This window comes from Labrus mixtus, chromosome 21 (assembly GCF_963584025.1).
Source record: "Labrus mixtus chromosome 21, fLabMix1.1, whole genome shotgun sequence".
NCBI lineage: Eukaryota > Metazoa > Chordata > Actinopteri > Labriformes > Labridae > Labrus > Labrus mixtus.
The window spans coordinates 14,729,469-14,746,270 of NC_083632.1; the positions used below are offsets into that span (position 1 = coordinate 14,729,469).

At 43.7% G+C, this 16,802-nt stretch overlaps 1 protein-coding gene across 10 annotated transcripts in view; it reads left to right on the forward strand.

Annotated features, from left to right (window-relative positions):
• The window catches only part of LOC132955353 (protein shisa-6), an 83,714-nt gene that overhangs the window by 61,655 nt on the left and 5,257 nt on the right, over positions 1–16,802 (forward strand). For 3 of the 10 annotated variants that reach the window (XM_061028185.1, XM_061028186.1, XM_061028187.1), the window contains 3 exons: positions 7,641–7,703; positions 10,875–10,895; positions 14,929–15,081. The exons of 4 other annotated variants lie outside the window; for them this stretch is intronic. In XM_061028185.1, the coding sequence (XP_060884168.1) occupies positions 7,641–7,703; positions 10,875–10,895; positions 14,929–15,081 (237 nt within the window). The remainder of the gene's footprint in view (positions 1–7,640; positions 7,704–10,874; positions 10,896–14,928; positions 15,082–16,802) is intronic. 3 more of the 10 variants (XM_061028188.1, XM_061028189.1, XM_061028190.1) reach the window with 1 other exon arrangement.

Sequence of the window (16,802 nt, forward strand, 5' to 3'; positions counted from 1 at the left end):
ATGGAGAGTTATTTCCTCTCACACGTGCAGAACGTACGTGGTGGTTGGCCGTCGGCTGTAGTCTATGTGGTGTGTTCAAGTACAACTTTTTGGCCAAGACGTGAGGCGACGCCACAAGCGGCCTTCGTCGCCACTAGTTCTTTTCCATCTGCTTGGTGTGTCAGGGTCTGAAGCGTGTGCATTCGGGAGACTTCACCTCTCTTTGTCCTGGGCTTTCCTTCAGTTGTCTAACATGATGTTTGAATGAGGCCTGGTGTGTTGCATTGGGTATTGCCCCGCCTTGTTGATTCTGTTGCTCACATCTGGAGGTTGCTCAGTTGTTCCTGCAAAGCCCTCTGATGACCTCGTTTGTTTGTATGTTGTCTTTGAGTTGTCACTGATCTGATGAGATGGACGGGATGTTTGTCAGAGCTTCGTTTGCTTCATCTCTGCTGTCAGAATGATGTCCCTGTTCATAGAATGTCAAGAGACTACGGTCAACACACACACACACACACACACACACACACACACACACACACACACACCCAAACCACAGAGATCATCCTCTGGATATCACAGGGTTGTCCAGTTGTTAGACAAAATGCAAATCCTAAGTAATCGATGCTCTGATGGTTTCCCAGATGCCTTTCAGCTTGTAACCGCGATTGATTCTGCAGACGGTTTTTTTAACCTCTGCATGGGGTTCAAGGTTTTCATCAGCGGGCTCTGCCTCCCCTGTTTGCGGTTTATGAATGTGATGTTTGGAAGTGTGATAAGAAACAAAATGCCACGCCAAATGTCACATCACTGACTCACTTGTGCGCCATCTGGATGCTATTATGCAGACTCAGTGAGGAGGTATTCTCAGGAGATCGCTTGTTTGATGTGAGTAATCATCTCATGGAGGTGAGGGCGCCTGTGTGCAGCGGAAAGTGTCCGAGTCCAGTTCTCTGCAGCCCACTGATCACTGAGTTATGCTTTATTCAGACAGTAAATCTGAGTGACACACCGCTGTGTCATCAGCATACTGACAGAAAAACATCCATTTAGTAATTTAAATAGCAACCCTCTTTAATCCGACAATCTGGAGAGCACGTCAATCATATAATAATAAACCCTCGGTATTGTTAGACAGCGGAACCGGCTTTGAATCGGTCTGATATGTGAATTTAGTGTTTCCAGTCTTTTAATTATGTAACACAGGAAAAATGCCATGTTGTTTTGATTCTTGGCCATTATCTACGGGAGCTTCATCACGGCCCCTCAGTGTCGTACAAATTCAGGAGATAACATCAGCTTAGTGAATGTGTCGAGCAACCTTTAATTATCTGTTTAGGGTTCTAGTTTTAAAAAAAGAAGGTGTTTAAGGAACACTTAGCATCTGAGTTGTGGAACCCTTCAAAACTTTTTTGAGGTTTTCTGTACCGTTTACCAGGCTCCCTTCAGTTTCTGTTTAAAGGAATACTCAAGCATCTCTTTTAAGGGACCCTAAGGATCTGTTTCCATTTTTTCTAACATGGTTAGTTTGGTGCTCCCTCTATTGATCACTCTGTCTCAAGCTACCCTTTGGATGCTGGTTAGCTGACAGAACACACAACCGTTAGCATGACGCCGCTCAAGAAAGTAGTTGCTAAGAAAGGCAGTGAGGGGATTTGTGCGATGGTCGCTCAGAGCCAATCATGATCCTCGTGGCTCTGAGAGGTTTGGGGGTCAGATCGTGCTGGGAGTGTCGGTTGAATAAGGTTAATTGGCCCCCAGATTAAGACGGATCACTGAACATGGTGGTCCAGGATCTTAATGAGCTACTTCTCTGTGAACCGTTCGGCTCGATTCGTCTCTCTGGACCCCTCAGAACATTTTCGAGTGGAATTCACCCAATCGAGACCAAACTTCTCAGAGATCAAGAACGTTGTAGAGTACCCCCCCCCCCCCCCCAATGAGTTCCTCTGCCAGTGGGACCCGCTCTGTGACATTTTTGTCTCCATAAGTTTGTCCTTCTGTGAATTCAAAAAATCAAAGTGGATAGATCTTTTTGTGCAGATTTTATCATATACATTTCTGAATCTTAAAATATCTGTGCTGCATGCTGCCATTACTCATCAAATATGCAGATATGCAAATATGCATGCACCTATTTACACTCCAACTTGTCTAACTTTGGGTCAGAATCCAGTGCTTTAAAAAAGACAGACCACTTTGCTGCCCACTGAGAGTTGCTGTCATATAACACATTGGCGGATGTGGCTAAGTTGGTAGAGTCGGTCGCCTCCTAACAGAAAGGTTTGGGGTTCGATCCCTCCTGCAGCCACATGTCCGATGTGTCCTTGGACAAGACCCCAAATTGCTCCCTCTGCTTAGAATGTGTATGAATGTATTAGTTACTTTACACAGCAACCTCTCCCATCAGTGTGTGAATGTGTAGGTGTGACCTGCAGTGTGAAAGCGCTTTGAGGGGTCAGAAGACTAGAAAATAAATATACAAGCTCAAGACCATTTACATAACCAGCTCAGCTTCAGACCACTGTTTTGCCAACCTCTTTGCAACGTGTAAAAGCCTGTCCAATATTTCCTCTAGTCAGACTTGACCGTTGAATCAAACAGTACAGAGATGGGCTAACTGGCTGCTTTGTAGCTGAAGGCTGCTGTGTGAACAAGCGCCGTAAAGACGAACACACTTCTCTGGGACTCGCTGCCTAAGGGCGCGGTCACACTGGCCATCCGTACCGTGCCGTACTCAAGCACGATTGGCCCCCCGCTGCGCCATTCCCACGCTGGTCGGCACGGCCCGCGGTCACACTGCACAGGACTAACCGTGCCTAAGCACAATTACCTCTCGTAATACAACACATGCATGCTTTATGTTATTATGACGTGTGCTGAGTTGACAAACAGGTGGAATCAGAGAGAGAGAGAGAAAGAAAAAAAAAAGGGGACGCGCAGTTAAGTCTGCGTATGCACATCGGAGAACAACACAGAGAGCATGACAGCTACTTTACTGACTTTGCAGCTTATTTCCAGCCATTTTTATCAGACACAGCCATAAATAAAAAAAATGAATAAAATAGATGCACGGCCGAGTCCACAGGCGCACATCGGAGAACAACACAGAGAACATGACAGCTACTTTGTGGCTTATATTGAGTCATGTTAGTCATATACGGCAATGAAACTCTGGATTTCTCCATAATGAAGGCTGTCAGCGTTGTGTAACCGCATGCTTGTGCTCATGCATGAACTGTACTGTGCCACAGCCAAGGAAGTGTGCCGTGTCTGAGCACGGCACGTTTGGCCAGTGTGACCGTGCCCAAAGTTACATTGTGCTGAAAACAGGCGATCAGGGCGCTCTGTGGACATGAGAGAGACGCCAATCTCTGTTGGAAGTCATTGTTCTGCGAGAGCTACTTCGAAATGACTGTTTGGAGGTGGAAACGGTACTTCTTGTTGCTTTTACATTTTCAGTTCTTTACTCGAAGAGTAACTAGAAGAGCGAGAGTTATCCATCTTTGTGGACGATGTCTTAAAACATTCTTCCTGAAGGACATGAGAGTGCTCGGTTATTTACTTTGTTTATTACAAAATCCATTTTCATTCAACTGAATACCTGCATTCATAGCTGGCAGGAGAAACCTGAGAGTGTGGGTAGGAGTGGGTTTGTGTTGTTGTTGTTGTTGTTGATTTGTCCTCAAGTCAAAACAGAGGGTTCAGTCAAACATCTGTGACTTTGTTATGTAATTGTATTCTGCACATTCTCTTCAATTACAGAGGTAGCACGATTGTTAAAGAAATGATAATCACAAAGAGGAGCGAGTCAGAACTATTCCTGCAGCCGTTTATTTTAACCATTGGAAGTATAATAAATATACAGCTTTAAAGAGCTTCAACATCCTCGCTGCAGGGTACAGTATGTAACTGTAGTTACACAGCTAGTAGATAAACAGACGTTTATCTTTATAATACAATCCTGAACCTTCAATGTGTTCAGGAAACACCGTCTCAGATGATCGTGAATCATCTCTTCTGTTTAAGGATTTAAAATGAGCAAAGAGGAAGACACATCTCATCCATCAGCAAATATTGAACACTACCCCCAACACACACACACACACACACACACACACACACACACACACACACACACACTCAGAAAAACACACATGCATGCACATACACACTTTTACGAGTGTGACAGATGTAAATGGACGTTTCAGCAGTCGGCTCTAATGCATTTTTAAACAGGCACAGCAGCCGACAGCAAAGGAACGAGTCGCAACGGCAACACTCAGCGACGGGGTCTGCATCTATCGCTGCCTCCTCCTCCTCCATACAAACATACAAACACACACACACACACACACACACACACACACACTCATGCACACACACGGTCCTACACACTGCTGGGAATAGCTGTCATTCATCAACTTTTCTCAGTACAATGGGCTCAGTAAAGGTCCCATCTTTCAACTAAAGCACCTCCACAGAGCAGAGCCAGCTGAGACTCTGCACACTGCATCACACTGTGTCACACACACACACACACACACACACACTCCTGCACGGCACGATGGGCACACGAGTAGCTCAAACTGGTGTTTACTCTCTGGAAATTAAAAAGGCTCTGCTGTAACAGATGACAACACAGAAGACAGTCACTGCTGGTTAGAGCTTGAATTAGTGCTGCTGTGGAAATGTAAATAAAAATGTTCTCAAATCAGAAACGCAAAATACAAAAAGAAAGAAATTAAAAGGACTTGATTTATTTGCTTTAAATAAAAGTGAAGGTAGCTGAGGCTCAATCTGAGTGTCTGTGTCAATAACTGATTTAATTCGGCTCATTGAGATGATAGATTCCTGATGAGATGATTTTCTTTATTGTTGCACTCATGGCTTTTTATAACACTGACGATCTGTATCTCTGTTTACATGGAGCCTCACATCGTGTAACTACAAAGAACAAAAAAATCCTCTGTGAACACCTCAATTGGGAAACAAAATTGACCATTAAAACCAATCAAATACGTCTCGTTTCAGAGAGTTCTATTTTGAAGGGGACCAGAGTTTGTTTTTTTGGTCCGCACAAGAGTTTGTTTGAGCATCCACCCAAAACCAAACGAACCAATTTCAAAAAAAGAAAATGACATGTTAATGATTCAGCCTTAATAACGTGCTGCCCTCCTTTCTGTCCGTGCACGCCCTCCTTCATGAAGTCACTGTGAGAGGACTTCAGTTTCTCTTCTTCTTTGAGTTTGAATCATAGTCAGTACGCCATCCTCAGGTGCATCACAGCCTTAATTTAACATCTTTGTTTGGCCTTTTGGACTTCATTGATCGGAAATCTGATGAGAAAGGGGAAAAGGATCGGGGTCAAACCTACGGCTGATGCATCGAGGACTGTGGCCTCTAGTGGGCGCCCGCTCTGCAGACTGAGCTACATTTGTATCCTGATAACAACTATTCTTTTTCGGGGGCCCATTTTTGCCTTTATTTGATCAGACAGCTGAAGAGAGACAGGAAATGCTGGGAGGAGAGAGCGGGGAAGATCTGTAGCAAAGGGCCGAGGTCCGATTTGAACCCACAGCCACTGCAATGAAGACCAAAGCTGCTTAGGTAGTGAAATACGTAACCTCAAGGCGCCTCTTAACCGCCACTTTTAATGATTGTCAAAGCTGCTGATGGGTTGTTGCCGATAGGTAGCCCTTAAGGAAGATAAATGCGTCATACTTCAATCACTTTAGTGGGTCAAATCTGCTGTTCATATTACAAAATAAACTTGTTGCATCTTCAGCTAATACCGTGGATGCATTTATTAAGAAATAGCTCAACATAAGCACTTCCTTGTTGTTCACTTTGCAATCAGAATCAAAACAACTACAGATTACACTCAGAGGAAACTCAAAACTACAAACTCTGTAAGTCAAGCTCAATGTTTGTTTGTTTGTTTGTGTTTGTTCTGTTACAGCTGTGATTCAAACCAATGATGAGTTCCTGGTATCTTTGTAACATCAATGGTCACTGAGGCTCATGGGAAATGTAGGCTACTACAGCCAAGATCTCATGGTTTTCTGATGACCATAATGTAATCCTAACACATAAAGGGACAGAGTGCAACTTTGACTTTGGTGATTCCTTTGTGTTTGTGTATGCAGGTAGTGTTCAGGTGCAACCTGTGTGTGTGTGTGTGTGTGTGTGTGTGTGTGTGTGTGTGTGTGTGTGTGTGTGTGTGTGGGACGTCCAACAGAGGTCTGCACCTACGAGGTCGTCTATGGGGCGGAGCTACAACTGAATTGAAACCACTCTAGAAATCCAGGGGATATTTAAACATGGCGCCTTTTGTGTTTGACCTTTTGTCTCACGGAAAGTGACGATTATTTCGACCAATCAACGGACTGCAGTGTGTCTAGCTCCTCCCTTTAGGGTACGCCTGGCACCCCAACAGAAGGGTAGCAAAGAAGTAGGACGATACTGATTGGTTATTTTGGTACCATTCCCAACTTTTGAACGTGGAAACGCCAATAAATGTTATGTTACTGAACCGAAGCGAGCAGGACCACTTGGTGGAAACGGGGTACAGTCAAAGATCTGGGGCTGAGGAGGGTTTCATGCATGCAGTCAAACCAGCCATCCCCTAAATCTGCCTCACTCTTAGCCATGATATAACCAAACAGGATGAGTTATATAAAAGATCACCCCCTGTTCAGTGTGTGTCCATAAAGACAGGAGCCATTCAGACCAAAACAGGATGTAAACATGTTGATTACTGCTTTAAAAGTGTGTATTTTAATATGGGTGTTAATGGGACTTTAGGGGCTTTTGGAGCTAGCCTCAAGTGGACACTTGAGGTACTGCACTGACTTCATTTTTCAACTCCAGAGGTTTCCGCTTGTTGCAAATGAAGCGGTTAAAATATGATGAAGCCACAACTTTCTAATTTGCAAACCAATGTATCCTCCATCATCCGCTGTGTGGTCGAGATTTTATGTTGATGCACTTTCTGTCTCAGTGCAGTGTGAGCTCTTATCTGCTGAACTATCTGCTGTGTGTTTGCTGATGTTGAACTGTTTCCCCTGCTGAAGAATAACATTGGAGCCATCTTGTGATCACACTGAATGTAAAGATTGATGTTCAATCTGTGTCTTTAATATTACATAATGTCATCTCCACAGATTCTGCAGAGATTCTGCATGATGTGGGACATGATGTGATGAATATTGTTTCCCGGCCTCTTTTCATGCTTTGTGTTTATCTCTCTCTTCCTGCTGAAGCTTCTTGATTTCTGTATAATGCTAACATGTTTTCACAGGGCGACACTGCGGTTACAGCAGACTCCACTTTACTTTACAACCATCCCACAAAGTCTTCATCTATATTTATGTGCATTTGCTTAAACGAGAGGGAATTAAAGGGATATTTCACCCACTAAGAATGTGCAGAATATTGATGTGGTGTCATGCATTGTGTGCACTTCAAAAGTTCATCTCTAGTGCACACATTTCTCTTACATAAATCTGTATTTATATATATAAAAAAAAAAACGTGTTTGAGAATTCAACATTTTGGGGGATTTATCTCTTTAATTGTGGCCCTCTCGCTGCTGACAGTCTGTATTTGTGCTTCCTCGTGTACGCTGAACAGATGTTTCATTGCTTTTGTCATTGCAGGTACTCATCAGCACAACTATAACCATGTGGCTTTAGGTAGCCCCACACGCACACCTAAGAATGGTAAGAGCAACCAGCAGCAAAGGGGACATTCACAGCTCAGCTCAGCTTTTACTCGAACACGCTGCTCGACATGTGTGATGTGTGAAAAAGCCCTTGACACGGCCCTCTGTTCAATTCGCCTCCATCCTTTCAGTTATTGAAACGAGGCTTTTTTCTGCTCGAGATTGAATCATAGAAGTGCCACGTCTCATAGCCGTGAACGTTTCTCTGGGAGCAGGTCGCTGTCCGTCTCCATTTTAAAAGGAATAAAATTGGCCGAGGATCCACTTAATGTTCTGTCGAGGTCGAGCCGCCCTCTGGTTGACGGAGCGTGTGCAACCTGCCGTGTTCCTCGCTGTTAGAACGAAAGTTATCACCGTGACCTCCTGCTCCCCTGTGAGGGTTTTATTACTGATGTCATGCAGCGGTTTGTGGGAGTCGTTCGTTTGGCAGGCGTAAAATTACAAATAGATGTGTAAGAAATACTCTAATAAAAAAAGACGGTTACACTTTATAATACGGTCTCCACATTCATTATAAAATAGTTGCTTATTAGCATGCTAATTCATAGCATACTATCTGCTTATTGTTCATTATTCTACATGACCATAGTCTAAAGCTTATAGGGCTCAACAGTTTGGTTCAGGATGTAAAAATCCCGTTAATTTTCTCCATAGTGGATTTGATTATTATCCATGATGTCATAACCGTGAATAGCTCGTGGTCACAGGTAGACTGACCACGAGCTACTCGAGTATTAAACAATAATATATGCTCCTGTAGGAGACACAAATTTGTCTGATATCAACATCGTTTAAAAAAATATATATATATATATTTGCGATATCAGGGCAAAGAACACTACCCACGATCACAGAGTGTCACAGCGACGTCTCTTATTTGTTGAGCTTGCTGTTACCATGGCAAGTTTTACCGCCCATTGGCGCCATATGCGAACAGAGAAGTTTCGCTAGCAGGCTAGCTAGTTAGTTAGCTAACATGAAATGTACTATTAACCTTGTTCTGCCACAGTGAATGTAGTTTATATTTTAAACAACACAAACTACAAGATCTAACACCAATTACATTAACAGGATAAACACGATAACGACTAAAGTTACTTTTAAGAAGAAGAGGGATCATTCGCAATGGATTGTGGGTTTGGTAGTTCCTTGACTCTGGACGAAAATGATGTACACGCCTTTTTTTCCCGTTTTTAAATGCCGTTTTGGCGCCTAATTAAATGTACTATAGATACGAGTATTGGGGTAGCTGGCTGTCTTTGTTCCAGGCACCAATCTTTTGATGTAAGGATTTTGTGAAAAATTAAGGAAGGATTTGAATGGGGAAATGTACTTCCGGAACCAGAGCCACAGAATATGTAGGCGGTCACTGTGCAGCTCTCTAGGTCATTAGTTAAGAGTGCATTCACGCCTGAGCTGATTGGTCCGTTTGAATCTAACTTTGGCGCTCTTTGTCAGATCGTTCGTTTGGTTTTGGGTGGATGCTCAAACGAACTCTTGTGCGGACCAAAAAAACAAACTCTGGTCCCCTTCAAAATAGGGCTCTCTTCCAAGTTAACTTCCAAGTTCACCAGAGTGAAGAAGGGGGAAATCCAGACTTTATCTGTAAAAGCGACCTAAGAGTTTCCCCTCTTTAGTAATACTTATTGATGCGTTAGGAAGTAATGGAACATGACCTTTGATCTCAATATGTTTGGTCTCTTCTCATGAAACGAAGCGCAAAAACTTCTCACCTTAGTGATGTCACAATAACTCCTAAATAAGTCTCAGAAGATGTTCCTCAGTCTGAAGTCAACCCCTCCCCCAGGTGGGTGACACTCCCACAGCTAGGTGTTGTTCTGCCCTCTGAGTCTGACTTCTCACCGTAAACAATAGGACATCAAGCGAGAAAGACCGAGACACCCAAGCCCTTCCAGAGAGGGGCGTGGTCAAACACAGCTCATTTACATATTTAAAGGTACAGACACAGAAACAGCCTGTTCTGAGCAGGGCTGAAATAGAGGGGTTTATAGGCGTGATCAAATACAGGATCAGAGTGGATTTAGAACAAGAAACTTCACACACATGTTTTTAAGAGCTCTGAGACTTATTTACACTTAGGAGGAGAATATGTCACCTTTAAACAATACTATAGCAAATCAGAATATTGCTGATATCACAATAACTGTATTAAGCTTTTAAACATGACACATTTTGTTGGAAAACCAAATAAATACGTCGTCAGTTCACAAATATCAAAAGCCTTTAAGTATCTGTATCACAAGTCTGCAGTTTGCCTGGAGTGTTAATTAACAACATTTCTTTATTATTTAACAGAAAATACAATTCTGTTTTTTCCTTCAGAGAGTTTATGATGTTGTAAATGAGTTGCTTATGAAGTCATTCAGAGGAGAAAAGCGATTATTCCCCCGAGAAGAGCCTGGTTTTTCTTTCAAATGTGAGGAGAAAAAAAAGTAAATGAATTCTCCAGTGAAGTACAGATTCTTGAAAACTCTCCTTTAGTATGTTACAATAGCCGGGTATTTCCACCTCTTTCATTCCCACCTCTGCCTGAGATCAGCCTGGAGCTGGCCTCAGGTTGTAGACGTGCAGATGTGATGAGCAGCAGCTGCATCAGGAGGTGGAGGCTACAGAGAGAGAGAGAGAGAGAACTAAAAGGAGAGAAAGGAGACCATACTCTGAATATTCACGGCCCTCTATGTTTGTTAAATCACTCTTATCTCTCTCCATTTGATTTTTAAAATTCTGTTTGTTTCAACAAAAACATGAAAAAATGATTCGCTTGCTCCCGGGCGCTCGGCGGCTGAGCTCCGATTCTGAACCCCTTCTGTACGGACGTTATTGACCACGTGGGCCATTTCACGCACACACACAGATAAGCAGAGTGAAGAGAACAGCCTTGAAGATGTGTGGGAATCATGAGGAGTGCATTTGAACAACACATCTAACACACTTTGATCACAGACGCCCTGAAAGGATTTAGATTTCACTGACTCCTCCTGAAACAAGTGAAACAAGCCGGCTGCTTGAACACCAACAACACGTCTCAGAGAGTTTATTATGAGGGAGGGGTTTCTCTTCAAAGTGTTGCTGAACAGTTTTAGTTTCTGGTTTCTGTCCACATCAACATGTTTCTGAAATATTTGTTTTTCCACTTGGGTTTTGGTAGCTCACCGATCATTGAGGCGTGGTAAGTCTGACACACACGCATCTGATTCAGTCATCCCAGCACACACACCTGTGTTTCACATCCACCACCAACCAGCCCCTCTGTGTGTGTGTGTGTGTGTGTGTGTGTGTGTGTGTGTGTGCGAGTGTGTGTATGTGTGTGTCGTCCTCTCGTTCACCTGATTGATGAGGCTCTGAGAAGAAGTCTTGCTGTTTGTTTGAACCTGTGTCAGTTAATCTGATCTTTATGTGCAGAACAAAAAACTCACATATGGAAGAATTGTTTTAATATTTTTAGGAGAAAGAGTCAGAAATGTACTCTGAGTCTTTTCTTCAACAGCTGGACAGTTTGAAGAAAACTCAACTGAAAGAGGAGAAAATATCACGTTTGTTCGCAGCTATATTAACCATGACCATAAATTGTGACCAAACATCTTCCTCTTCCTCAGAGATTCACAGAGTTCTCTTTTCCTGCATTTGATGGCGGTTAACTCTGGCTGCAGAAACACTTGCCTCTCTCTGAGCTTTGAATTACAGAGGATTTTGCCTTTCTACGTTCTAAAGTGACAGAACCTGAGCAACAAATGTAGTGGAGAAATTATCGGGTCGTTTGTTCCTCATGTTGCAGGCAGACCTCATAAAGCGTGAACTTTAACTTTACTTACTACACTGCATCATAACGTTGTCCTGTCAGAGTCCTGTCCAGGCATCAGTGAAGCTCAGACGCAGCTCCTGGAGACGGCAGAGAAAGTTAATGTGTGCACCTCAAGGTGATGTAATGACTGAAGACATGCCGGCGTTTCTTCACACACAGTTATTAAACGGGCCGGTATTTGTTTAACAAGTCAACGCAACTAGCCCGAGAAACTGCAGGGATTTTTGTTGTTGTTCACTTTTGGATTGAACACAGTTTTAAGTTGTTAAACCCCGAAAAGTTCAAATTTCTTCAGCTGCAGCAGAAACTTCTGTTGACGCCCACGTCAGCTGATTGTTGACTAATAGGTCAACCATGATGTCAGCGCAGGACCCGGCTCTTCTGAGCACATCCTGTACTGTAGGACGGATCAGTAAATCGTTGTTTTCTTTTACTTTGCCTTGGTTGGCTGCAACAAAAGTCTTTGTTTTTTCTCAAACGTCTTCTTTAAAACACACAGCAAGCTTTGCAGAGCCTCTTTGATCTGGGTCTGTGTCTGTTCTGTCCATCCTGATGAAGTAGTGAGATGTGTTCAGAGAGCTAACAGCATGCCACAGTCGATGCTCCTGTTATTGATGCAGTGAGGCGGACTGTCCACTCACAGATCGTTCACATCCTTCCAACCCACACTCCCTGCAGCTCCCAGGACCCCCTGCTGCACCCGGCCCTGCAGCCCACCCTCACTCCTAATGTTCCCCCTTTCTTATATTTTCTTTTCTTTATGTATTTCAGTCTATTTTTCCCTCTTAAAGTCTCCTCCTCTTCTCTGTCCTCCCATCGTCATCCTGCAGCAGCGGTTACTGAAGCCTTATTTTTATCTGTCCGTTGGAGGCTGGTGTGGAGCCGCACCCATGCCCGCTGCTCTGCACTGCGTGACAGACTCACAGCCCACTGGGGAGGGCGAGATAGAGCAGCAGCGAGGAAGAAAATGAGAGAGAGGGGAATAGTGAATGGACAAGAAAGAATTAAGAAGCGAGGGAAAGTGGGTGGCAGCATGGCAGGCCCGATAAGATTGACAGAGCGAGGAAGACGGCGGTGAATGGAACAGACTGCGGATGTTTGCGTGTGTGAAAGAGAGAGATAAAGAAAAAAGGGAATAAAAGAGGGCTTTGGTCCAGTCAGCCACCCTCCCCCCCTGAGCGTCGTCCTCGCTTCATATCAGGTCACATCAACGACAGCCGGTCCAGGCGCTGTGCCCCCACCACGTCCCTGATCACATCACAGCGCTGTCATGAGCGAGGTCGCTCTCAGCACACATCTGTTGTTCCGTGTTGTCTGTTTTTTGTTTTTTTTTGACCGCTGTTTCCTCTCGTCAAACCACCACGTCACCTGTCAAGTCCGTCCCACACCAAACGTCCACCGAGTGCCTGATGTGACCGCCCACACACCCCCTCCCCCCTCCCTCCCCCCCGCCACCAGCAACCTGGAGTTTTAGATATGCAACTTTTTCTCACAGGCTGACACATTGAAACATGTTTCTCTAACGGAGCTTTTACTCGACAAACGTGTGAAGAAGAGGTGTAGCGCTAAAAAGACGAGATGAGAAACTAAAGATGTGTGAAGATCAGAAGTACGCAAAGTTCATGCAAATGTTCAAAAACATTTAAATTCTTCAGTAGTTGAATTTTTTTTCATTAAAGCAAAAAGGAAAACAGTAAATCTGCTGCATTGTTGTTCTCGTGACCTCCTGAGTCAAACACAAAGCAAGCGATTTAAAAAGACATTAACACGTCGAACAAAGCTTTGATTTAAACTTTACAAACCTGCATCGAGTCACAGCTGCGTCAGATTTAAAGCAAATGGTGAACAGGTTATTTAATAAGAAAAATCAAGCGCTGCTTCATTTTTCAAAAAGCCGTCTGACATGAACGCTTCCACAGTTTCTCTCTAAGCTGATACTAAAGGAACTGATGTCTGGGTCGGCCGATATCACCGTGTCAATAAAAATGTTTTCTGACGTGTTTGAAAAGAAAACAAGAACAAAAACATGATGACGATCACAACGACATTAAAACACAGCAAGGTGGAGTCCTCGACGACGTCACAGTCGACGGTTTGTAAATGAAAAAAAACATGATTGAGTTTAGTGATAAGTTAGAGTTTTAAAATCAGCGATACATTATAGTGTTTGTTCAACAGAGAAATGTGAATTCAGTTCAAATAATCTGAAACAAAAAGAGAAAGAAAGCAGCTTAAAGAAACCTTTGCAGATACAGATCGGAACACAGAAACTAGTGTTGTAGTGCTCGAAATCTAACGGTCTCCAGATCACTTCTTGAAGGTCTCGTCTCGGTCTCAGACTGGGCGGACTCCTGATGTTAAATCAAGACCAGTTAAGACCACCACTGATCAGCTATTTTTCCACGTCATTACTGTGATTGGAAGGAAAACGCCTCTTTCTAAAAGAAAAAATAACTTCAATTTATATATAGTTTGATTTTTATCCCCCGGTTTCAGCCGCTACCTTTCCGGTGTTACGGTCTAATGGAGTGACACGCCCCCTGCACACAAGATGATGACTTATCAGTGATATTTTAGGGTCTTGGTCTCGTCCTGTCTTAGTCTTGACTTGGTCTCGATCTCTAAATGTCTTGGCCTTGTCTCGGTCCCGGAGCACTCTGGTCTCGGTTAGTGTGGTCTTGACTACGACACTATCAAAAATCTACTTCCATTCCAAATCAAAACCTCTTTTTTTAAACTTCAGTTTTGGCCACACACAGAAAAGTCGACCTCTTTCATCCGAGGATCGTTTTAGAATTGAAATCACAAACCTCTGACATCCATCTTTAGCTACATGTGAACTGTGGGAGTGTTTCTCTGATGTAACAATCTAACACTCACTGGAGGTTATACTTCCATGAAAGAAATATACTAATCTTTTAAAATAGTTCTTTAAAAGGATGACAGAGTTTAGAGCATGAAGGATGACAAAGATTAAACTTTTTTAAACCAAGTCTGATTGTAATTAAACGCCAAATACCCCAAAATGCGTAAATGTTTGGTTCAGGTTTACGCTCCCCGAGGGCGCAGAGAGAACGCCACAGACACACACGTTCCTCTCTCGCGTATTTAGTTACATTCTCTCATGAAAAGGCTTCAAGGTTTCTTTTAAAAGTATTCGCCTCCAGGAAATATTTGTAAAACTAAAACTCCAGTCCCCCCTTCTCTCCCTCAGCAGGTGGTCCTCCATGATGCTCTGATCCTGGCTCTCTTTTTGTAACGGGGAGGGGAGGTACAGGGGTGTGTGTGTGTGTGTGTGTGTTTGTGTGTGTGTGTGTGTGTGTGTGTGTGAAGAAGGCAGCCAGCCCATCTCTCTTCTCTTTCCTCCTCTGTCTCTGTAAATGTATGTATGTGTCTCCAGAAAACAATCGGATTAGCGGCATCCTGACGTCGCAGACGGAGCCCTATGACCTGTCTTTCTCACGCTCCTTCCAGAGCCTGTCTCACCTACCGCCTTCGTACGAGGCGGCCGTCAAAGCCGACCTCAGCCGCTTCTCGTCCCTGAAGAAACTCAGTAGGTCCAAGTTCACTGGTCTAATGCAAGAGTAGGCTCTCTGCCCTGAAGCCCTGCATGAACAAACACTGCATCACGTGTCCTGAATCCTGACGGGGACTCGCAGAGCTCCAACGGGTTGTTAGCATCGCCATATGAATAATGGACGTAGCCACTGTGATGTACCCCATCAGTTGGATGACTGCATTATTGTAACTTTGAGTTTTTTATTTTCGATGTCCTCATCTTGGTTTTCTGGAGCCAGACGTGACCATAATTTGAGAGGAGGAAGGTTAGAAAATACTAAGTTATCAGAGCTGCCCACGCCTGAAGCTAACTCGTTAGCCGGATGATACGTTAGCTAACTACAGTGTGTCCCAAAGACAGAGACTCTATTTGTGGTGCTAGCTGAGTGAAGCTTTTAGTTTTATGATTAGGAGCTAAAGGAGACGTGAGACATAGCGGACTCACTGATTTCTGGTGGAGGTTAAATGGCACAAACTATGAAACTTTAAACGTGGTCTTCTTAGAATAGTTTATTCTTCTGCGTCGAATGTACGCTATAGCTACGCCGTAGTGGCCTGGCCCACGCTAACGTTAGCACTATATACTTGTGCTTGGCTCTGCAATACTCCGCCTACAAACGTTAGTTCGTCCCATTTCTCTGCTAGTTAAATCCCCAGTGGCGACTGAAACTGGGGATTTGATAATGGATAAATATCGAGCATCAGTTGATAAAACTGGATGCTAGCGTCCTTTCTTCTAGTAAATGCAGGAAATACGATGCCCAGCAGTCCAATCACAGGGCTTGGCGTTTCCTCTTGGTTACATTTTTGAGGAGGTGCCCATCAGACTAAACGCGCAGGCTTCTCCGTAGAGTCAGGGCTACGCAAACCTACAGCGTAGATTAAACGCAGAAGTATTAATCAGGCTTTATTGTTAAATGGCAACAAGGATTCCTGACTCCGTTTCATGGACCGTGAACGAGACACAAATAGCCAGCTGACGTAAATAAAACAATGTTTTTATTTGGCTGGGTGTAAAACCTCTCAGACATGTGGACGGTGTGTTAGTACAATAAAGCTCACAGTAAGAGAGATTATTAGTCTGATAGTTACATGAACAAATCTCCAAAAGGCTATAGTGGAGTGATGACTTCATAAAAGAGAGTGAAGTCAAACTCCCCCTGGGTTTGTTATTCTCAGCTCTGTGTTAACACTGACAAGACGGCGCTTGACGGAACTGCAGCTGTAAAGTTAGACATTTTAACATGGGGCTCTATGAAGACTGACTCACTGCCGGAGACAGACTCTAGTGGACACTGGAGGAACTGCAGTTTTTGGCCAATTTTAATGTTCGCTTCCAGTTTTTCAGCCCAGAGGTGGCTGCTTTGGTTGTAAAAGGAATCAAACTGTTTCCTTAAAGTACTAAAATGACTTTATAGTGTGCAACCCCTCATAGACTCAACACAATGGGGAGGGACTTGATCTGAATAGAAAATCTCCATTTCTAACCTCTGATCTTTCCTGAAATTGGCCTAGTCATCTGTAGAAACTATGATCATTGAGACTCCTCGCTCCCCTCGTCTCCCCTCAAAGGCTGCAGCCACTTTTCTTTTTGGTCTCCGAGCGTATAAGTACATTAAATGTCTTCTCATGCTCAGCCTGGCTCTGTATTGATTTGGTGATTCTACGCTGGATTTCTGCTGCGTAATGGGGTCTCATCCCGTGATATTCTCTGAG